The sequence below is a fragment of the Arabidopsis lyrata genome (genome assembly GCF_000004255.2).
Source record: "Arabidopsis lyrata subsp. lyrata unplaced genomic scaffold ARALYscaffold_3, whole genome shotgun sequence".
NCBI lineage: Eukaryota > Viridiplantae > Streptophyta > Magnoliopsida > Brassicales > Brassicaceae > Arabidopsis > Arabidopsis lyrata.
In genome coordinates this window covers 3,956,380-3,981,146 of record NW_003302553.1, presented here as the reverse complement: position 1 = coordinate 3,981,146, position 24,767 = coordinate 3,956,380, and the positions used below count along the sequence as shown (strand labels likewise).

General features: G+C 36.6%; 3 protein-coding genes across 3 annotated transcripts; 2 read left to right on the top strand and 1 right to left on the bottom strand.

The window, feature by feature from the left end:
• Window positions 1–207: 207 nt before the first annotated feature.
• Window positions 208–4,987, top strand: LOC9318715 (equilibrative nucleotide transporter 2). Its single transcript, XM_021032900.1, has 9 exons — window positions 208–678; window positions 773–877; window positions 985–1,140; window positions 1,275–1,418; window positions 3,661–3,766; window positions 3,859–4,037; window positions 4,121–4,281; window positions 4,363–4,621; window positions 4,713–4,987. The coding sequence occupies exons 1-9, from the start codon at window positions 640–642 to the stop codon at window positions 4,818–4,820; spliced, it is 1,257 nt and encodes a 418-aa protein (XP_020888559.1). The 5' UTR covers window positions 208–639; the 3' UTR covers window positions 4,821–4,987.
• Window positions 4,988–9,778: 4,791 nt separating this feature from the next.
• On the bottom strand, window positions 9,779–12,190 carry LOC9320835 (syncoilin). Its single transcript, XM_021033078.1, has 4 exons — window positions 11,648–12,190; window positions 10,846–10,956; window positions 10,668–10,748; window positions 9,779–10,132 (listed from the first exon to the last, which is right to left on the bottom strand). The coding sequence occupies exons 1-4, from the start codon at window positions 11,915–11,917 to the stop codon at window positions 10,058–10,060; spliced, it is 537 nt and encodes a 178-aa protein (XP_020888737.1). The 5' UTR covers window positions 11,918–12,190; the 3' UTR covers window positions 9,779–10,057.
• Window positions 12,191–14,794: 2,604 nt separating this feature from the next.
• LOC9318714 lies at window positions 14,795–19,034 on the top strand. Its single transcript, XM_021030548.1, has 2 exons — window positions 14,795–16,432; window positions 18,341–19,034. Exons 1-2 carry the CDS (start codon window positions 15,320–15,322, stop codon window positions 18,590–18,592), a joined length of 1,365 nt encoding a protein of 454 aa, XP_020886207.1. The 5' UTR covers window positions 14,795–15,319; the 3' UTR covers window positions 18,593–19,034.
• Window positions 19,035–24,767: the final 5,733 nt, after the last annotated feature.

Genomic DNA, 24,767 nt, shown 5'->3' with positions numbered 1-24,767 from the left:
GACGTTTTGTGATTTTTACTTCTCTCTAATACGGACCAACATCCTCATTTGGTTTAACGCGCCTTTAGGATGAAAATAGGTATTTGTTTTTGCAACTTAGGTTGAAGGTTCTAAAGTAAAAGAAACTTTAAGTTTCTTGTTATGAAAAAAAAAAGAAATTCATGAATAAGATTTCTTATATATATATAACTCGGATGATCTGGACCGAAGCCCAATTAATATCGAGGTCTACTAACTTATTGGGTACAAACACAACATTCGGAGGGAAGCCCAAAGCTAATTAGCTGATAAAGCATGTTTTGTAGTGGGACCAATCATAATTAGCAGTAGGATTTCCTACCTAATTAAGTCGAATGGATAACATTTTAGCTGAAGCGCCGAGCTAATTAGCCGATCCCGTGTTTCGCAGTAACCAATTAGGATAAGGATTTTTAGCCGATAAGCGTGTTTTGTAGCCGGACCGAGTAGGATAGGTTTGTTACTCTGGATTCTTTACCTTATTTGGATGCATATCTTGAGATTTTCTTTATATAGTTTTCCCTTTTAGTAGCTTCAAGCAAGCTTATGTCTAGCACACTCTCTAATACACTAGTACCTTTAACTTAGCTTTGTGTTCGCTCCCTTTCGACAGTTTGAGAGATGGATACTAGCATTGTAGCTGCAACGACCAATCCTAAGGTTTACATATATCCCTCTTTTGTATTTTTACTACATAATACAAAAAGTTGATATCTTGAAATTGTCTCAAAACCTTTGGTTAATTAATTTCCAGGGAAAATACTGTGCTCTTGCTGTTTGTTGGCTTCTTGGGATTGGATGCCTTTTAGCATGGAACAGTATGCTCACAATTGTGGATTATTACGCTTATTTGTTCCCCGTAAGTGCAAAATGTTGTTGCTTTTATGAAAATACGTATGTTGCTTTTATGTTTATAATCAACTTGTCACTTACCTCGTCTTGATGGTTTTGTTTTTAACTTCCTAGCGGTATCATCCATCGAATATCATTACCATAATTTATCAGTCATTTGCTATTGGAGCACTTAGTGTTCTTGTTCACAAAGAGGCAAGACTCAATACCCGACGTCGAAATTTGTTTGGATACAGTCTCTTTTCCCTTGGCTCTCTTGCTGTCCTAGTGGTGAGTTACATACTCTTTCAATGTTTTTATTTTTCTTGGATTCTTTCACTACAATCATAAGCTTTATGGTTTACATTTTCTCATTATGATATTCTTGCTGATATTAGTTTATCTTATAAATTGGTATGAGGCAGTTAGATTTAGCTACTTCGGGAAGAGGAGGGATTGGCTCTTTCATTGGAGTTTGTGTCATTAGTGCGGCCTTTGGTCTAGGGGATGCACATGTTCTCGGTGGAATGATTGGAGATCTTTCTATGATGACACCAAAGTTTCTTCAGGTTATATAATTTATATTCGTAATAAATTTAAAATAAATATAGTGCATATATATTTTTTGAATTATATATAATTAAAATTCGTAGTTAATATTAAACCAATCATTATCCAATATTCAACCCAAAATCTAGAAATTTTATTATATAATTAAAATTCATAATTTATATCATAGTTATTAGTTTAGTTCCATCACTATCTAACATTTTCAGAAAATAATAATAAAAAATTTTGAGTATATAATTTTTTTAATATAAACAGTTTAATTGTAAATTTTAAATTATATTTGTAAAAACTAACTACTCAAATTATTTTCTTTTCGTTTTCTGAATTTTTAGTTATTATTTAAGGACAAAAATATCATTTTGGAAAAAAAATAAGATACATCTCAAATTTTAAAAAATTATAGTATACATTACAAATTTCTAATTAAATTTAGGGTATACAATCCAATTATTTCTAACAGGAACCCCAATTGTTAAAGGGAGATTCTTATAAATACACCAAATTATATAAGAAATTTGAAAACTACACTAAGTGTTATAGTAATTTGAAAACTACTCTTTTTATATTTAAAATTTACCATAGTACTCTTTCTATTAATTTAAGTACTATTTAAATTAATAAATTAAAAATAATATAAAAAATTTAAATAACTAAAATTCGTTATTATTTATTAATAATAAAAATCAAAAACTTATTTACAATTTTGGAGTAATCATATATTATCTAAAATTTTGAATAAATCAAAAATAAAAAATATTATTGTTGATAATATTAGTAAGATTTGTAATTTACTTAAAATAAATAATTTCAAACTATATAACTTATAATAAATAAATAAAAAATTCTTCTTATTTTATGATAAATTTATTCATTCTATGTTGATTTATTGATAAATTTGATTTTATTGAACTTTCGACTTATTTTTTACTTTTGTTGACTTAATTTTCTTTTCTATTGACTTATTTTACAACACTCACTTATATTTTGACTAGTTGATTTATAAAATAGTCGATTTGTTGAACTACCGACTTATGTATTTTGTTCATTGATTTATAATTTTTGATGTCGACATGTTAATTCATGGTAGACTTAATTCATTCTATGTTGACTAATTAATAAGATCGATTTTTTGAACTGTCGACTTATATTTCATTTCGTTGACTAAATTTATTTCCTATCGACTTATTTTAAAACAGTCGACTTATATTTTGGTTGATTGATATTTGAAATAGTTGACTTTTTAAAACAAATGATTTATTTAATATTCCATCGATTTATTGATAAAGTAGATTTGTTGAACTGTCGAATTATATTTTATTTTTATCGACTTAATTTTTTTCTCTATTGACTTATATTAAAACAGCTCACTTGTATTTTGGTTAACGGATTTCTTACATTGTCGATTCTTTTGAACTATTGATTTGTTTTTTTTTGAATAGAGATAATTATTTTTAGTTATAATATTTAAATTAATAATTTATTTTGGAATTAAATTTAAATTATATAATTTATATTCATAATAAATTTAAAATAAATATAGTGCATATATATATATATATATTATATCTCAAAAATATTAACTATGAAAAAATCTAAAAAATATTTTTGAATTATATATAATTAAAATTCATAGTTAATATTAAACCAATCATTATCCAAAATATTTACTACATCAACCCAAAATCTTGATAATTTTGTTATATGATTAAAAGTCAAAATTTATATCATAATTATTAGTATAGTTTCATCATTATCTAACATTTTCACAAAAAAAAAAAAAAAAATTGAGCATATAATATTTTAATATGAACAGTTTAATTTTGAATTTTAAATAATATTTGTAAAAACTAACTAATCAAATTATTTTATTTTCATTTTCTGAATTTTTAGTTATTAATTAAGGACAAAAATGTCATTTTGAACAAAGGATAAGATACATTTCAAATTGTTAAAAATGATAGTATATATACATTTCAAATTTCCAATAAAATTTAGGGTATACAATCTAATTATTCTTGTTAAATTTGTAGAAAAAACTCCCAATCAATAAGTATTTTAGACAAATTTATTTTGTTTATGGTAAACGTAATTTGTGTTTGTTTTGGAGTTATACATTTGCACTTTACAAATATTTTTATGAAAAATTGGAAACATTTTTATTTGTTTAATTTAATATGTGATTTTATTGGCTCAAAATGCTAGTATTTTAACTTTTGTTAATGTCTTGGCCATCGTTTTTAGTCGTTTCTAGCTGGCTTAGCTGCTTCAGGAGCATTAACCTCCGGCCTGAGGCTGGTCACAAAAGCAGCATTCAAAAACTCCAGGGATGGCCTTCGCAAAGGAGCTAGTACGTTTTTATACCTATATTATTTAAATACAAGTTCATTATGTCAATGTTGACCTAATTATAACATTTTTTTGCTAATCTTTAATTTGCAGTTTTATTCTTTGCCGTGTCTGCGTCGTTTGAGTTGGTTTGCGTCCTGTTATATGCATTTGTATTTCCCAGGATTCCGATCGTGAAGTACTACCGGGGAGAGGCTATCCTCCAAGGAGCGGAAACTGTAGCGGCCGACCTTGCAGCTGGAGGAGGCACCCAAGTGGCACCAACGAACCAGGTACATCATTGTCATATTATGGGTGGATGAAAAACCTTAATCGAAAGAACCAAAATGTTTAAACCACCTATATTTGAATGCAGGACGTGGAAGCCCCACGATATGTTCGTCGGCTAAACAAAAGAGACTTGATGCTACTCTACTCAGATCTTGCAGTTACCTTGTTCTCGGTGTATGTACTGACGTTTAGCATTTTCCCTGGATTTCTATCGGAGGACACGGGAAAACACAGTTTAGGAGACTGGTAAGACCAAAATGTTAATTTACTTAATTATGACTATTATTTTTGGAATATTGGTAACTAACAAAAAACGGTTTAAAACAGGTATGCACTAGTGTTGATAGCAGTGTTCAACGTGTCGGATTTGGTTGGGAGATACGTTCCCGTGGTCAAGAAGTTGAAGATGAAGTCGAGGAGAGGTCTTTTGATAACATCATTGGGACGTCTCTTGTTGATTCCAGCTTTCAACATCACAGGCATATATGGAAGCCAAGGCTGGATGATTTCCTTGATGTCCGTTTTAGGATTTAGCAATGGATATTTGACTGTTTGTGTCATAACATCAGCCACACATGATTTATTGGTATTTCATTTCTCCCTTTATTTTTATTTTAATTTTCTTGAAGACAAAAATGGTGATAATAGTTTTTATAAATGATGAAAATTGGTTATAGGCACCGGAGCAAAATGCACTAGGAAACTTGTTGGTGTTCTTTATTTCTGGGGGGATGTTTGTAGGAGTCGCTTGTGATTGGCTTTGGTTAATTGGTAAAGATTGGTAAGTGTGTTGCCTATTGTTTGACCAAATAAATGTAATTTCTAAAGTCTCGAAAGATAAGTAGAGACCAAAATATGCACCTTTCATTTTAATCATGTAAGACATTTATATGATCTTTCAATAAAGTCCATTTGACATTATCTTTCGATAAGTCATTTGGTTAGTACTCCGTCTTTTATCAAAGTTTTAAAATTTCATATATTTCATGAGCTAACATATGTCCAATCCCTTTTCAACTATATTCTTAAAATGTTAAAATCTTTGGCAACTGGATTTTGTCCAACAGAGTTGAAGACTATACTGTGCAATTGCTCTATTTGGTTAACAGAATTTTGGCTATCAGACAACGATAATCATTAGAACTATGGGCCTGAATCAACAACAATAAACGTAATGGGTTTAACAAAATAATCAAATATAACAACTTAATAACCCGGCCCAGTCCAAACACATTATTTGTCGATCAAAATGTAACGGAAGATTTTAGATTTCCTTACCAATGTAGTTACGGAAATGCCCTTGATTCCTGAGATGTCCAAAATCCAAATCATGAGCCTGATAGAGAGAGACAAGCAAAAGTGTTATTCTTAGAAGAAATAAATTATAGTATTAATACTATACTATTATTCTTAGAAAAAAATGTGGTGCGATATGATAATTGATAACAGTAAGTGATATTGCATACCTCATCAGAGCAAAAGGAGTCCTTAACATTAAACAGAGTAATTTTTTTTTTTGTCAACCACACATTAATTAATAAAGAACTCATTGATTGGTTGTCCAATTAGGAGGATAAGTGTCTACAAAAGAAATTTCATAAAATAAAAATCTGGAAGAGCGGGCTAAGCAGTCCGCTTTAACATTACATAAACGGGGAATAAGAGAGAGCGAGAAGAAGGGGAAAGAGACACGGAGAAAACCAAACTCGTCTAGCAGATTGGAGAAAGCGGGCCATTCGTCAGGGGACTGTATCATCGAGACTAACTCCGAACAATCTGTTTCAAACGCCTGACAATCTATCCTTCTTGAAAGGATATTCTTCATAGCCCAAATTAAAGCTTCCATCTCCGAGTGAAGGGGGGAAGGACTCCTTCGTAGGCACATTGCACCGAACAAAATCGATTGATCATTTCCTTGAAAACAACACCATCCTAAGCCCATAGTTGGATCCGAAGTTTTCCAAGAGCCATCAAACCGACATCTTATCGATAGAACTGGGCGTTCCAAAGTTTCCGTAATAGGACTAGTTTCGATCGGATCCACCTGAGCTTCTTCCCACATTAATTTTTCACTCAAAGCAAGATTTAAAATATCTGTGGGTTCACATTGTAATCCCTTGAATACCTTTTTATTCTTATCTTTCCATATGAACCACAAAATCCAAGCATAACTATATGTTTTCTCTCCCCTTTCTAGAGTAGATGGAAGTCTCCAATAAAGATAATCTAGATTTGAGAATTCCGAGGTTAGAGGAAAACTACCTGATACCATAGGTATATCGGATAAGTCCCATACTTTCTTAGAATGAGTGCACTCAAATAAAGCATGATTAATTGTTTCCTCTGCCAACTCACACCTTTTACAAAGAATATCACATCGAACCCCTCGATGTGCTAATTTTGAATTAACTGCTAAGGATCCCGAAGCAATTTGCCATAAGAAATGTTATATTTTTGGAGGGGCTTTGACTTTCCAAGCTTGTGCTTGTAGAGCCTTATAATTTGGGCCCCATTCGATCGCTTCTATCATCTCTTTAGCAACCCGATAGCCTGATTTTACTGTATATCTACCTGATTTTGTATGATGCCAGATAAGCCTATCTGGCTTAGAAACTCGGCTAATAGTCAATCCCCTAATAAGCTGAATATCTACTGGATCCATATATTCTTGTAAAATGGGAAGGTGCCATTCTTTAGTAACCGGATTAATTAAATGGTTAACCATCAAACTTGGAAGTAATAAATTTCCTCTCCCATTTGCAGGCCTCGGGTTAACATCAGGAATCCAAGGATCTCGCCATACCGATATATTGTAACCTGAACCTAATGACCATCTAGCTCCCACTTCAACTAATCTTTTAGTTGAAAAAATACTCTTCCATCCAAATGATGGAGAATTTGGTTTTTTTGCCTGTAAAGGATGAATATTCCTGAAATATCTGCCTTTTAGCACTCGAGCAACTAAAGAATTCGGATATTGAATTAAACGCCAGTACTGTTTAGCCAACATGGCATCATTAAAAATGTCTAGGGAATGAAAACCTAAGCCTCCATCTTCTTTATCCTTACACATTTTCTCCCATGCTATCCAATGAATCCCACGATCTCGCCCATTGGAACTCCACCAATAATTAGAAATAGCACTTGTTAACTTAGAAGTTAAATCTTGAGGGAGTTTAAAACAAGACATAACATAGGTTGGGAGTGCCAAAGCCACTGATTTGATCATTGTCTCTTTCCCACCTTTCGACAAAAATTTTGCTGACCAGCCATTAATCCGTTCATTAAGTCTTTCCCGGACATAATTAAAGATTTTACTTTTTGAGCCTCCTAAGCTCTCTGGTATACCCAAATATGTACCCATTCCACCTTCCTTAGTTATTCCAAGGATGTTTTTAAGTTGATCTCTTTTTTGGTTTGTACGCGCTTACCAAACATAACCGATGATTTACTGAGATTTATCTCTTGTCCTGAAGCTTTACCATAATTCCCAATAATATCCATCACCGTTTTGCATTGCTCTGAATCCGCTTTACAGAAAAAGAGACTATCATCCGCAAAGAGTAGATGTGAAATTGCTGGGCTTCTTTTCGCTATCTTAATTCCGGTCAGCTTTTTTTCTTTTTCCGCCTTGTTAATATTTGCAATCAGTACCTCCGTACATAAAATAAACAAATAAGGCGATAAAGGATCACCTTGCCGTAAACCTCTGCTAGGAATGATATTTCCTCTAGGTTCCCCATTCAATAAAACCTGGTACGAGACCGAGCTAACACTCCACATGATCCAAGAAACCCAATTAGAGTTGAATCCCAGCCGAGTCAAAACCGCCTCTAAAAAGTCCCATTCTATCCTATCATACGCTTTGCTCATATCTGTTTTAATTGCCAAAAAATCTGTTCTACACATTCTATTAGTCCGTAAGCCATGAAACATTTCCTGAGCTAGTAAGATGTTATCTGTTATAAGTCTCCCTGAAACGAAAGCCGATTGTGTTTCAGAAACTAGCCGAGGTAAAATGTGTTTAAGCCTGAAGCAAAGAATTTTTGAAATTATCTTGTAGCTCACATTGCAGAGACTTATTGGCCTAAACTCTGCCATCCTTTGTGGCCTTTCCGTCTTTGGAATTAGACAAATATTTGTTTCATTTATTCTCTTATCGAAAACTCCCGTCCGAAAAAAATCTCTAACCAAACCTACCAAATCTTCCTTTAAAGAATGCCAAAACCTTTGATAAAATAATGCTGTCATACCATCTGGACCTGGAGTCTTTTCTAGGATGCATAGAAAATAAAGCTTTCCTAACTTCTGTTTCGGTTACCTCCTTGGTTAGTTCCATGTTCATACTTTCCGTAATTATTGAAAGCACTTCATTAAACAGAGTAGTTTAGTTGAACAAAAAATTAAAAACAGAGTAATTTAAGCATACGACTTTAAAAAGGAAACTAGGTCGTATCATATCAGAGAATCAAACTTTGTTTTACATAATAGTTTTGTTTAGTAAATTTATCAAATTGTGTGTTCCCTTTGCTATTATAATATCTTTTTATCTAAACTAGTACTCTTTTTTTTTAGTTTATAGTTACTAGTTATTATTCATTATGGTGTAGCAGCTTATCAGTAATATAATATTCCTTCTATTTCATAATATAAATTGTTTTGGATTAAAAAAATTCACAATATAAGTTATTTTATTTATATTTTAATTATGTATTATTTTAATATTTTCTAATTATATAAATATATTATGTATTATTTTAATATAAATAAATTATGTATTATTTTATATAAATAAATTATGTATTATTTTAATATTTTGCCATTTTTTATGAAAGTGACACCAATTTATTTGGAGTGGACTTGGAATTTTATGCCACATGAATAATCATTGGAGATGCTAATCAAATGAAGTAAAGGCTGCACAAAATTAATGATTATTCTCATTTTCTGTTTATTTTTTTTGTTTCGTATACGATGATATCTATGTCTCCCATTGTAATAACCACATACATCATCATTGATCATTAATGTCTCATTGATGCACCCTCCCTAAAATAATGAACAAAACGTCTGGTTTTTAATCATACTATGATTTATATCGATATTTATTTCATATTTAAAAAATGTTGAGGAATGTATATAGTTAATGATAAACAGATAAAGGTTTGTCTTCTGGATATTTTTTTCTGAATTTCCTCTCTTATGAAACAATCATTTTTCTCTAACGGTCATTTTGGAATAAAACCAAATTCGGAAAAGGTCGACATCTGATCTCGTGATGCCATCTTTTTAAACTTAATGTACCGATCGATCATACGTCTAATACTCCCTCCGTTTCGTTTTAGTTGTCGTTTTAGGACTTAAATTTTGTTTCGTATTAGTTGTCGTTTTAGGTTTTCAATGCAAATGTTTGATAAAAATTCCAGTATTATTACTATTGTTTTAATGTTGTGGCCAATGAAATTTTTTATAAAATATATTAATAAAGGGTAAAACAGAAAATTTAATGTTTTTCTTAATTTGTGTGAAAAAACCTTAAACGACAACTAAAACGAAACGGAAGGAGTAGTAATCTAATTTATTTAGTCACACAATGGTCTCTTAATCTTTCTAACTTTTCCCATCAAGTTTCCAATGCACATGATATAAACAAATTCACACTAACATTTTGTACATTATGTGCTACAAATGTAAGAATGTTAGTTTTAAAGAGATATAAGTAAAAAATCAATTAAAAGGGCAATAAAGAGAGAAAAATGGTTCAGAGAAAAGAGAAAAAGAGGTGTTTAGTTACAAACCTGTCTCGATGAGTATTTTTTGAAGTTACTTCCTAAGAAAACCACATTACCCTTATAATTCTCCAAGAAACCCTAACAAATGATAATAGTAGTAGTAGTAATATAACACACGACGATTATAAAATATAAATTACATTCACCACCACCAAACCTAAACGTAGAGTTAAAACACTCAGAGAATGATCTCTGGCCCAAGAAGTTCTTGTACTGTCTTGGATTCAAAGTCAGTGTATAGAATCTATGTTCTTGCTTAGCTCTTCCAGCTTCTTCATTCTCATCTTTTCGCTTTCTCCCACCAACTGCGAATCATTGAAGGAATCGGAAACCCGTTAAGTCAAGAACACAAATCAAGTTAAGAACACATACCAAAGTGAAAATAATCGACATAGAACAGAGTGGACTGGTTTGATGAATATGTTCAGTTTACAGACAATATAAGTTAGAAAGTGGCAAGAACGATTAATGTAACTCGTACAAAGAGATGAAACTTAGATAGAGTTTGGAGGAACTGATTCCGCAAACTATCGAGAAGACTCACACATAGCTTTAAGTAAACACACAGACTGGCCGAAGAACTCAACATCAAAACCTACTAAACCATGAATCCGCAAGATCACGAATATGCCTAAAACTATCGGTATTTGATGCATGTCTCAGAACAGAGCTATGGGACAATAATTAGCTTAATGTGTTTATCCAGACAAGAAAGGGTAATGTGAAAAAATAACGACAACAAAAAAACAAAAATCAGAGAGAAAGCAGGACAATAATTAGACCAGTTAACTCAAATCATTCAAACTCAACGAAAAAAGATTTGAGCATTTGTTGTCTAACCTCCATTAGCCTGGTGATTAGCTGCACCTTCTCCCTGTTCTTTTCGTTGAATGCTTCAAGAGCTTCTTTGTACTCTCGTTCCTGCATGTTGTGTCAATAAACCAGCTTAGCATCTTAATCCTCAACCAGACATAATTTTGAATAAAGGTCAATGGATTTGATTATGTTTTGGTCTTACCTTTTTCTGAACTGTATGCCCCAATGGCTTTAATTCTTTGTTGACAGAATCAATCTTCTTCCTAACCAAAGCAACTTCTTTCCTCATGGGATCAGCTAAACCTTCAAGTTCCTGAAATCCAATTTAACCACTGAGCTTCTTAGTCATCAACATAAGAAGAAGCAAATGCTTATTTTCATAAGAAGTAAAGAGCTTTGATCCATAGAGCTAATCTTTATCAAGTAAATGGGATTTAAAATTTGTGCTATAAATGTAGAAACTTTCACTGTTTTGCAGCCCTTAAATTGGGGGAAAAACACTAAAATGAGAGACTAAGTCAAGATTCATGAACTTTGAAATCACCCAGAAGAAGCAAATGATTCTTTTCACAAAAACTTAATCCACTTAGCTTATTTTTAGCAAATGGGTTCCACTACAAAACTAGAAACTTTCACTGTTTTTTTCATGACCCAGGAATTGAAAAACCCTAGAAGAAAACCAAATCCAGGTTCTCTTGCTATTGATCACTTAAAATCCAAAACCCAACACTAAAGCCCCAAAATTTTCTCCCCAGATGGCACAAACCAAAGGAAAATATAAAAAAAATTTGTTCAATGCAATTGTCAGATCTTGAAAATTCCAACACTTGGGTCCTACAATTTCCCCTTAAACATGGATTAAATCCATAAACTACATAATATAAAAACCCCCCAAATGTTCAATTTTACATCCCAATCCAATTTTTCCATAACAAAAACCAAAATTGAAGCACAATTCTCCAAAAAAAGCAATCATTTTTTATAAGAAAGGATAAAAAAAATACCTCACGGATCAAAGCAAGACGCTTAGTCTCTTCTTCAACACGACCAAGCTGAGCTTGAACCCTTTCCCTAATCTCCATCTTCTTCTTCTCGATCTCTTCTTCTTTCGCTCTAAACGCAGATAACGCAGTCCTAGACATCTCCTCGTCTTCCTTCGACATTTGGCTGCTGAAACTCATACTTCCCGACAACTGAGCTCCCAATTGTCGGCTATGCACCGCCGGAGCCACCGTCGTCGGCTGCGACGTCTCTATTGCCTGCATCTCCTTCATCTTCACTGAAATCTCCTCTCTTTGACTCTCTCGTAATTGATCTCTCACTATTTCTCTCTCTCTCTCTCTCTCTCTCTCTCTCTCTGGGTCTAGATTCTTCTGTGGTAGAGAAAATAGCTAAGTGAGCTTTCTTTTTGAACCCAGAAATAGTGCTGTGATATGAACATTATATAAAGATAATTACTCATTTTCAGAAAAACAATTAAATGATATTTTAATTGTATAACGGGAACTTTTAATAAATAATTATAATATACTATTGAAACGTATATAAAAAAAATGAAAGTTATTAGGTGAAATTACCTAACTGCCACCAACAACCGATAAAAAGACACAGTGAGTGTTTGTCGAATTTGTTTTTTTATAAATTAAAAATAAAAGTAAGAAAAAGAAAATAAAAGGCGAGGAGAATCTGATTATTGTAACCGTTGGATCTCTTATTTATTCGATGAAGGAAGCGAAACGGGTGACCCGTAGAATCCGGTGACAGCTCGTTAACAACTCAGCTGTCGCGTCTAAACCGTAATTACCGAACCAAACTAAACCGGTAATTTAATTCTGGTTTTCTATTGGTCCGTTAATATTTACAAAATTATCGTAATTTGTTTCCCTCTGTTAATGACTTAAATGTATTCCGTTGATGGTCACACTATTGAGTTGTTTTTCATTTATTAGAACCACATTACATAATTGTTGACAAAGAAAGAAACTATGGTCCACGGTTATTATATTGAAGAGAAATTGAGAATTAACTTGCTTGCCTTTGGGATAAGACCAAATCTACAATGAATGATCTTCTAATAAAAGATATACATATGAGAATGTATCCAAATAGATTCCTTAGTATAAAGTTTAAACTATTTTACTAATTGTGATCCAATAGAAAAAAAAAAGAGAGGTAAATCAAATGTTTTTACGTGTATCTTAAGGACCGATAAAAGTGGCCAACTTAATATATTTTTGGTAATTTTAGAGGTAGCCAAGTAATGTTTCGCTAATTAATTTGTTATTCTCTTTCGATAAAAAAAAGTTATCAATAGGAAAAAGAGAGGAGAAACGTAAAAACGAAGGCAAAGAGCAGTAGCCCACTCAGCCAACGGCTTCAACTACGGGCCTTCGAAGCAAGAATCCTTCTTTTTTTTTCTTCACTTTTTTTTTCCTTTTTCTCTTAATGGAATTTACTTTTATTTCAATGTATACTATAAACTATTTTTCTAAGCTAGCCATCATATCAACTCGATATATAAAATATAAATAGTCACATTGTTTTAATAGTGGGGTTTTAGTTCTTGTCCTCATTAGGCAATTTGAAATTTGTTTGTCCCACAAATTAGTATACACAGAATTATAATTAGTTAGTAGATATTCCAATTATTAAGAATTAATGGATGAACTTTTGCAAGGTTTTGTTGTTTTAATTAGAGTTAGAAAGATAGCTTACCTACTAATTGACATAAAACCATATATATAATATATTGTTTCACAAGTCTATAATGTCCTATATAGTCTAGTAATTGAAATAGGTTTGAAGTGCGAGTTATAGTTAGTGTTATACAGTTTGGTTAATTGAGCTTGACCTGATAAAATTTTGTTTCTAAACTTGTTCGATGCAAAACCAAATCGTAGATTAGATGTACGATGAGGATTGAGTCGATCAAAAACATAGAAAGAGGGTGATCCTTACTTAGTCGACGTGTGCCTCTCTGCCACAAAGGACCCACTAAACCGGTGTTTGTGTTATCGCGTGCATCAGATTATCATTTGGAGCCCATACTTTTTCTTTAAATATTCTTTTATGGATCCCAACTTGTCCTTGTTTTCTAAGTAGAATATAGTATAAAAAACTAGAAAAATATGTTAATATTCGGAATATCAACGAAACAAGTGCAATTGATGATTTGATGTGTTTAAATGATGAGTTAATTACAAAAAAAGTATCAATACCGGAGTCCCCTTCCGAAATAGGCACTATATATTGTGACTTTCCAAATGCAGTACTTCTCTCTTCTAAAAAGACTATTTCGCCCTCCTCATCTATCGTCAGTCCTACTGTTCTTCCCGCTGTACTTCCCGCTCCTTCTTTAACCTAATCTTCCCACTTCCAGCGTCAATCTTTTGTAATTGCCATCTAACGCAATTAGTACATAACTCTTCCTCCTTCTTTCAATTGGAAACGCAGTCTGCGGCCCAGTTCTATCCATTCTCTCCCACTGTTACCGAACACAGTTCGCCACAATTCACGCCGGATGGTCACTACACGGAGTTCATCCCGTCGTAATCGTAGCTGGGGTTCCGTTCCACCGGCCGCCATGCGTTTGAAAAAAAATCGTCCTCCACCACTTCCGGAAATATGTTCTCGTAATCGGCGTTGACGCAGTCCTCGTAAACGGGTACCACTCTCTTCACTTGAAACCGAACCCCCAGCTTTATTGCCTCCGCCGGCAACTACTCCACAAATTATGCTTCGTAGGCCCACGGCTATGCACCCAGTTGCAGGTATTTCGCCCAGATAGATTGTTTCCCTCTTAATGCTAGGCTACTGTTTATACCACCTGTTTGATTTTCGCTTTTCCCCACCCTCCTAATCTGCTCAAAAGAACTCATCTCATGCCAGAAACAATTTTCCCCATCTCCCGACACAAAATTACTTTGATTTCTTTTTGCACTGCCTGTTTGATTTTCAATTTTGCCCACCACACTAATTGAAAGAAGAACGCATCTGTTGCCATAAATTCATATGTCAGTTTCCTCACATATGGTGCCTTTCTACTACGTATGTATCGGTTACGGTTTGAGTTATCTATTTCACTTTTGTGGTTGTTAGTCTTGATTTCTTCTACCCTTCCATTTACGGTATTGTCTGCTCGCCTGTACTGCAGGTTCACCATGTATAGGTAGATCAGTATCAGCCGAATTTGACACAAGTGTTGATAGTTATGTATCCTCCTCTGAAGGTTAGCGGGTTTTATATATTCCACTGTCCACGATTAGCTAATCAGCGTATTTTCCTGTCAACTGTTCACGGTTATGTTCATGAAATCTCTACTCGCAGCTCCTTCTGTTCGCGGAAGAAGTCTTACCGCATCTACTGATGCGGCTATATCTGCAAAAGGATCTCCTTCTTCTGAAGGTCAGACACGTGGTGATAATGTTGTTTGATGGTCACTTTATCTCCATTATTTACATCTCCTCTGTTGATACCTTGCTACACGCAGCTTCGATGAACAATTCTATCAGTCTTACCTTATCAACTGAAGGGGATTCTATAGGAAGTGGAGATGAACGGAGTGAAGCTGACACAAGTGCTGATGGATATGTTTCGTCGGGAAACGGTTAGAAAGTTTTTTTTTTTTCCTTGCTGTATCTACTTTTCATCAACTAACTATTCATGTTGTCTTCTTAATGTGTCTGCGCGAAGGTCCAACTTTGCATACCAGCAGTGTCAGCTCATATAATGATGATTCTGCAGCTACGAGTGGAGATAGCACATGTGCAGGTGCAACGAGTGTTGATAGAGTTGTCTCAGAGTCATCATCTGCAGGTCCAGAATTTCCATTTGCTATATCACTTATTAATTATGTTTTTGCTGGTTCTTATTCCCTTAACCTGCACTCAGATACCAATGTTGCCGCAACGCTGCTGCCAACTCGTGTCTTTGCCACTGATAGGTATCCAAGTGATGGCAGAGTTAATGCTTACTCTAAACTGCAGTACCTTGTCGATATTTTACAGATTTTGGATGGGACCCCTGAGTATGAGATGTTAATGCAGTCCCAATTCAGTTTCTTGTTCTCCCTACCAGTGCGCCAATGTTCGTTATCTGGTAAACTCCTGCATAATTTCCTGTCTCGGCAACTCATCACGGATAATTCCCATCAGCTTTGGTTTACATTTGGAGGGCAGCCTTTGCGATTTTCGTTACACGAGTTTGAACAACTAACAGGTCTCCGATGTGGCCCTTTTCCTGATAGGAAAACGATAGAAAAAAACCAAAGTGCTCCCCGCGGTTGTTGTTCTTATTTAGAAACCTTGCTTGGCCCTCATAAGAACTTCACTATTAAGCAGATTATCAAACTGTTGAAAGCAGATAGGGAGATGTTGGGCTGGCAGAAGCTGCGGCTTGTTCTAATTGTTATTGTCGAAGGTATTTTAATATGTGGGACACAACCTATTCGCCCCTCCGTCCCCATTGTGGAGATGGTTAGGAATTTAGAGTTCTTCTTTAGCTACCCCTGGGGCCGCCATTCATTTGAAAGGACCTTAAGGATGATAAAAGTTGGGAAAAAAGTTCGCCGGCAGTCTGACATTACAAAGAAATTAAAACAACGGTCTCTTGTCATGCATGGTTTTCCAGTAGCGATTCAGTTGTTCCTTTTCCAGTCCATTCCACAGCTGCTGCAGTTTGTACCTGGAGGTGAAGATATCCAGGATTTTTTAGTAAGGGGCATAGCCGTGCTTCCGAAGCTGAAGACATTTCATACAGATAACATCCTTGCAGTTGAAAATGATGCTTCGGTAAGTATGTCTGCCTACTTACTTATATCATTCCTGTTACTTTTTCAAATATGTTTTTCACTTGTTTTCAGCTTCGTGTTACCCGCATGTCTTCTCTGTCAACTATGGCATCTGTTTCCCGACTACGTGCTGACTTTCACGGAGACCGGAAGGTCACCAATTTAGAGAGTTTAATTGAAAGGGGCTATGCGTTTTCAAAGGCTGATTGGGTAGGTGGTGACGAATCGTTGCCACTTTTGTGTATTTGCGGGAAAAGGAAAACAAATGCTTGTACGTGTGGACCATCGCTGTCCACCAGTTGTAGAAGCCCAACTGGCGTTGAGAAGCCTGCCCACTCATCGGTGTCTTATGATGAAGTTGGTGCATTAAAGAACAAAGTGGCCAACCTAGAATTTGCTACTACTGCCAGCATTGCTCTTCTACAGAGTGAACTTACTCAGGTCCGATTCCTTCTTTTGGAAAAGAAGGAATCCAATTCCACCAATACTACTAGTACCTTAGGACGCCCTCAACCACTTGTCCCACCTGCTCCTCCCTATTACCAAGCAGGATATACATTAATCCCTCCCTTGCATGACCATCCATCTCCCCTTGTCCCACCCTCTGGCCTAACTGTCCACGGCCCACTGACACTAGCATCAGCTTCGCGGAAAAGCAAAAGGGGTTGTAGAGACGACGATGCTAATGTTGCTGTTGTTTCTGGGAATGTAAATGTTTTTGCCACGGTAAAAACTTACCATTCACTTACACATGTTTCAACATTCTTCCCACTCTCCTCTTATATAGATGTTTGTGTAGGTTGGCACGGGGGAGTTGTCTCAGATATCCAACCATCGTTTACACACGCATGCTGTCTACCCAACTCTGCTTCTCTTGTAAGCCTCCTGCTCTTTGTTACTTAGTTACTCCACGAGTTATGCACTTCCCCCCCCCCCCTCTTCACCCATCTGCCATAACCCATTTTCTCCTATCTCTGTTTTTCATTCCCTCCTCCTGCACCATATTATGTGCTTCCTTTACATGCTGCATCATATATGTCATTCTGCATTCTAATAATAATTGTCCATATCTTGACAGTACTACAATCCTTTTCCTGTTCTCCCTCCTACCATTGTTGAGGCTTTCACCAAAACTCTACAACACTACCGTAAAGCGTATGTCCGATACACAGCCCTTAAATCTCCTGGTCTGAGTTTTTCATTGATACTTAGCTATGTTTTGTTCTTACAGTTGTTACGACATTGATGGCTCTGCCGTGCCCAACCATTTTTTCTCCGACATATACACGCCCTGCACTTTTGTGGGCACAACTGTGAGTATCGTTTAGTAAACATGTAGACTTTTATTTTTCGTATCTCTATCTGACAAAGTCCAGTATAATCTGTACATGCTTTTGCAAAATTGCGTTTCGCCTCACCTCCATATTGTCCATGTATCCATGCAGTTTATTTGTGCAATTTTTCTTTTCCCATGTTAACTTAATAGTTGAACATTTTGCTATGGCTGTAGCATATGGATGTCATGCTTAGGCCGTTTTGGCGGAGACGTGGTTTGTACCTTTCTACGCGCAAGATTGTCGTTTTGGACAGCTTACTTACACAACTCCTCACCTCTGCGTACTCTCCTTTTTCAAAATCAACAACGCCTTCCGCTTACGTTTGGCACCCTCTCTTACAAAGCTACGTTGAGGGTACAGTTGGAGATCGCACAGAAGATACGGTCTGGTTTGCAGATGTTGACACAGTTTACGCACCGATGAACTGGGGAAAAACTCACTGGGTTGCGTTGGTGATATCCCTAACAGCAGGTCACATTGATATCTTAGATCCAGTACTCCGTTGTACACCGAGTCACAAGATATCAACTTTCATGGATCCGTTGGTTAAGGTGCTACCTTTCTTTATTAAGTCATCCTGCGACCCTTCATATACACATCTACTTCCCCAAAAAGAATTTACGTACTCTCGTTGTAAAGCAATCCCTCAGGTAACTCGGCTTGGTGACTGTGGTCCCTTCGCGATAAAGTTAATTGAGTTGCACTCCCACTTGTACTCTTTACAGGAAATAGGCACCATTTCAAAGGAGCTTGTTGACATGTTTCGTATGCAGTACGCTATTGATGTGTATGAGGAGTTTATTGGTAAGGTCGTCGCTCGGTGAATGCTCCTTTATGTGTTTTCCTTACACACTTTCAACGTTTGTTGTGTTTTTTCCATATTCATTCCCACTTGTAATATTCCACCCCTGTATTATATCCATCTCCACCTTGTTGTTGTACCCATTACACTTTCCTCCTTAACCTTGTTACTTTGTCTGTAGTCTATTTTTCTCTGTATAGTTTTCCTTTATGTCCACCTTGCATTCGTTTAGTCCACGCCTCTCATCTTATTGTACCATAAACTACTTCAGTTATGAGTATCTACACTGAATTTACTTTCTCTATTCCACTAAGTTACTTAACTGCTAATTCTTCAATTTTTCACCCTCTACCTGTATTTGTTAACCATCACGTCACATTTATTGTCCTACTTTGTTCAGTAACTAAATGCTTACACCACCCTTTTGTCTAAAATACACCTTCACAGCCTTAAACTCCAAGATATATATCTCTCTCCTTACAGGCTTTCTTTATCTACCCAATATTCAACACCTCAGCCTTCCTAGTTAAACAACTCCTCTTTCAATGGACAACCTTCTTGATGATGCTGCTGTAGAAATATATCGCCACCTCTCCCGGTCTGGTTTTTCAAACCTTGCTCCCTTATTGCTTGTCTCCAAAAAACAAAGCAGTCTTGCATTTTCCAGCGGCGTTTTACATGACATCTCTCTTCATGAGTTCTTCAATACCCCAGATCTTGTCAATGAAGAGTCTCCATTTCGTGCGTTTTTAAAAAAGTGCGTCTCTGCACAAAATCCTGTAGCCACCTACTTGGAGAGCATCCGCCTAGCTGCAAAGGATGGTGCCTTCACTGAGGCTATTAACTTGCTTTCCTCACATGCTGTGCTTTCTGATTGTGCTTTGTTCGCCAGGGGTTTGTTTTTAATATTTGCAAACTCTCCAAATGAAGGTCTTGCCGAACTCTCTACTCTGTTAAGCCGAGTTGAAACCAATGCCCGCTTACATTCCATTGGAGCTGTTGTCTACCGGCAGCTCCTTAGTTTCCGGCCTCTCAATAGGCGCATGTTTCCCAACTTACTGCTTCTTGACCAGTTACCAGGCTGCATAGGCCAGCCTTGCGCCCTACCATACCGCTGTCTCAATTGTTTTCTTTACTGGTTTATAATAGCCTTGAACAATCGCATTTAGTTTACTATTCCGAAGCTTCTACTATGACCTGCTGTTTTAACTTTCTATTAAGTTCTTTCCCATCTTCTCCCTTGTATTATAGTACGTAATCCTAAATGAAACTGTGTTATGCTTATATTTACAATAAACAAACTTTGTTATGCTTATCTTCGACACACATGCTCAAATTTATTGTCCAATTATTAATATCCACATTGAACCTAAACCTGACATATTATCCCACATTACTCCTCGTTTGTTTTCTGTCTGCTTGGGTTTATGAATCCATAATCTAGGGTATAGTTTTTGTTCTTTCATCCTACTTACGCTCCTCTGTTTTGACTACCAATGTGGATTCAGAACTGCATAAGCCCCCTTCCATTAAATTACAAATCTGTTTTCAATTGTCAATTTTTGGGTTTATGAATCCCAACCCTAGGGTATAGCAGCTCCTATGTTAAAACTCTGTGTACTACATTTATTTGCTTAAGCCTTGTTCTATTGCCAACTAAACTGCCCAACGTAGTCCACATCAACGTACACATTCATAAAAATATTATACAGTTTCATTGAATACCCATTACATAATGTTACATAACCGAATAAATACTTACTATTGCAAAATACATTCGCATAGATATCATAAAAACTTATGTTGCAAACAGTCTGACATAGCCATGTCGAGGTACTGCTTATGCTTTCTCAGCACATATGACGGACCCTCTGGGAGTACCAATAGCTTATGCAATCAAAACAAACATCATGCGCGTTGCATGCAAAGTAGATACAGTTTGGCACATCGCCGTCAGGAAACCTATAAGTTGCGTTGTAGTTTCCGGTCATAGGTGGTTCTATATCCGAAATTTGAGCCATCACTGTGTCTCCTATTTCCACAATGGAGTCCAACCATCCAAGTCGGTTAATCAAAACATACATTGACTCCATTCCCTCTTCATAATTCCCTGCACATATAGAAAATACCCCATATGCAAACATAGCATAGACAACGTATTCCTCTGCACCTTTCATTAGGTCCAAACTGTGTCTAGAAGGCCCAAGCTTCACAGCCAGTCTTAACCCCTCCACGTACTGCGCTGTAGTGTTCCCGGCTTCCAAACACCTAATTAAAAATGGCCTATAAAGTGAACCTTCGTTAGCAAGTGAACTCACAAATATGAACTCATCTAGATCAACTTCCTCCAAAACCTCTCTCTCGTAAACTGCATCTCTCCCATCTGGTCCAGCTGCAATGAATGATGCCAACTCTCGAAAGCCTTGCCTCCCCAGCCTCCGCACAATATCACTTCGTATCCCAGCAGGTATATATGCCATTATGAATTTTTTGGCTTCCTCTCTCCTCCTCTAAAACGTTCCCTTATATAGAAATTTTTATGTTACCCTCCCCCCTCTGTTTTATTGCTAAACTCTTTACCGTCTCCCTAACCATATCAATCTAATCACACTTGCATTTACTTACCATAAATAAGTACTCTTCTCTGTTGATGTGTCACCCCGAAATTTTGCCAAGAGGCATCTATAAACTTTTCCACATCCAGCCATTAAATGCAGAGTAAATGTGGATGGGATGCCAAAAAAAAATGGCCTTTCACTACGCTGAAGCAATAGGCAGTAGCTTCTCTTTCGATATTTCTCGCTGAACCTAGACGCCTGTAGCCATTCCACTTAAACCCCTGTCTCACCTACCAATCATAAATTCACTTATGCATCTATAAATACCAAACTCATCTAGGCTCTTCACACTTGTACCACAAAAAACAACTTCAACTAAACAAAACAATGGTTTTTATACCAGAAGATCTTCTTATTCACATTATTCGCCGTGTTTCTGCTGAAGGATTCCGCTTCCTTGGGCCATTCATAGCCGCTTCTAAACAAACAAATAATGCTGCCTTTTCCAAGGAAGTGTTGCTTGCTGTTGATCTCTCCGAGATCCTCTTGAATACCTCCTTGGCCAACAAAGACTCTGTCTACAGGCCATTTTTCATGAGATGTGTGGAAGCCGGAAACAGTCATGCTAACCAGCTTGAGGGCCTGCGTATCCTTTGCCAAGAAGGTCCATCCGAAGCTGCGTTTTCTATGCTCAACTTAGCCAGTCCAGCTTCTCGCTTTGCACCATTTGTGATAGGCGTATTCCGCATTTGTTCTGGAGATTTTGAAACAGGTATGGCATCCATGTTAAAGCTTTGGGATTTAGTTGGTAGTTTAGACGAAGCTGTTCAAATGGCGGACTTAGTCATCATGCAAATCGCCACAATGGGCACTGCAGAGAGTGGACTTTACAATAACACACATTCCTATCCGCTTCTTGATGTTCCTCACTGCACTTACATTACTTGTGCTGCAGACTCTGTCTGCGAGGAGTGCTTTACCTTTTGGTACTCACTCATTGTCTGTTCTATCTGTTGAAGTGCGGTTAAGCGTAATATGCAGTGTAAAATATTAAGCTTCTGTGGGCGCCGTTATGTGGTATATGCAGCCCTTATGTGGTTAACTCTTGTATGTTCTGTCACTAAGTTGGTCACTTTTATGTGGTATATTAAGCCCCTCTATCTGTATGGTTTCGGTTTCGTCGTCTAAATGACAACTACGTAGCCTTTCTAATATAAACTGTTCTATGTTATTCTAGTTTCTCTCTTTCTGCGAACTTGTCTTCTTATATGAGGTTTTCCTACATCTACTTTGGCACAGTCCTGCTTAGTCAATCTTACCTAAGAAGTGTGTCTGTTCGTCTCACCCTCCCAGTTGTATCTTATTGTTTGGTTTCCTACTTAATTTCCATATAAAGTACATTGCTATTGCAACATAAGAGACACAAACGTTTCCTGGTATTTTAACAAGGTTACATTTCCATTTAGCAACATTACATTTCTGGTTCATAGACACAGATTAATTGTTACTATATTACAGCAGTCATTCCCGGTTTCACCTTCAAAAGCACCGGTCTTGCTTACCCGCTTACTATCTAGCAGGTTGTATAAACATCAAACCCGTCACTTCATGACACCTGCAGATACCCTTCACCGCTTACTACCTTGCTTTACCGCTTACTATCTAGCAGGTTCTATATACATCAAACCCGTCACTTCATGACACCTGCAGATTCATTACTTAACTGGTAGCTGTTACCTATGTACACCAAAACCCACAGCTCTAGCACATTTCATCCAATAACTTAATATATACACCAAAAACCTTCTTATTTAACATGACACTCCTTCCATAACGCTGCAAAAACAACACTTTCGTTAGTTGGAGTCATTCTGCTTCATTTCCACCATAAACAATTCCGATATAGAGTCCACTAACCTTCAAGGCAATGGGTTTTTGCAGGTAACCCTGTTATGCCCTGTTCCCAAGCACCTTGAACATCTTTTTGGTGCAAATCTCCCCCTCTTTGGTTCCTGCACATAAATTATGCAGCTTATTTGTTAGTCATTATCTTAATTATTAGACACTTATATTTTGTTACTATCAGATTCTGTACCTGGTTCTCTCCAGCTGAAGGAATCCTTCTCTTCCTGCGTCGTCCCGGTCCATTGTTGGACTGCGGTGGCAGCATTCCCATGTTAAGACTTGCTACTCCGCTATCCACTTCCGTAACATTAGGAACTGGCATCACATTTAAGCTGTAAGCGTTGATCCAAACACCACTCTTGTATTCCTCTTCTACCAACCGTATAATTGGTACACCTCCAACTCTAGTAGCTGCCAAAGCGTGGGAACAGGGGATTCCAAGTGTGTCAAACACTTTGCAGCTGCAAGTCTTCCTTTCCAGATCAACAGTGAATGACAAGCCATTGCTGTTATTAACTTGGTAAATTGTTGTGCTTGCTGGTGAGACGCGTAACCCGGCAGAATCAGAGAGTTGTTCCATCAGCTTTTTCTCAATCTCAGGTGTGACAGGACTGGCATTGTTGTTTGCCTTCTGGCGACGACAGTAGAACCATCTCATTAGCATCATGCGGATACTCTCAAGCATCGAAACAATTGGGAACTCCAGAGCTTTTGCTAGTGCAGCGTTTAGACACTCAGCAACATTGCTGCTCATGATATTGTATCTCTTCCCTTGAAAATAAACTCGAGTCCAATGTGATATTCCTATCCCTCTGAGATAGTTTGCGCACAAAGGACTCCTCCTTTCGATTTCTTGAAACCTGTGTCTGAACTCTGCAACAGTGTATGCATAGGCTGCCTTAGACACTAGATATGGGAGCCCTTTCTGTCTCTTGAATCTGCTCTTAACATTTCTGTAGAGATGCACTGCACATGCACCGTGTTTAGCAAGAGGGTAGACTGTTCGCAATGCAGAGTAGATGGAATTGTGTCTGTCAGAAACAAATACCAAGTCAGCAGAATCTGGAAGGATGGAGACAAGTTGGTTGAAAAACCATGTCCATGCCACATCGTTCTCGCTATCGACAACGCCAAACGCGACAGGCATTATCTGGAAATTACCATCTTGACAGCTAGCAGTCAACATAGCTCCTCTGAACTTGCCCTTAATCGCGGTTGCGTCAATCACCACAACCTTCCGCATGAACTGAACTGCGTGGATACAAGCTCCAAGTGCTAAAAACAAGAACTTGAACTTACATTTCTCTGTCCCTGGTTTTGTTGTAAGAACATTACAGACGGTTCCCACATTTGTTTCCTTCAGCTTCTGTATGTATGCCATCAACAGCTTGTAGCTTCCTTCAGCGCTTCCTCTTGCTGCCGCAACAGCCTTCTCCTTCGCATGCCAAGCTTGCATATATGTTATAGACACACGCAGGTCCTCCAACACGATATCTGGTATGTCAACAGCCCGTGGCCCGAGCTTCCCATTACTAAACTTTGATTGCAGAACAGAAGCAATTACCTTGCATGAAGCTTTTTTCCCATACTCTGCCCTCGTTGACACATCACAAGTGTGCGTCAACTTTGCTGTCTTCACTTGCATTGTCTCTGATGTCCCACCAACTGTGTGACCGTATACACGCCACGCACATGCAGGATCCACACATCTAACAATTAAGCGTTCTTTATCAG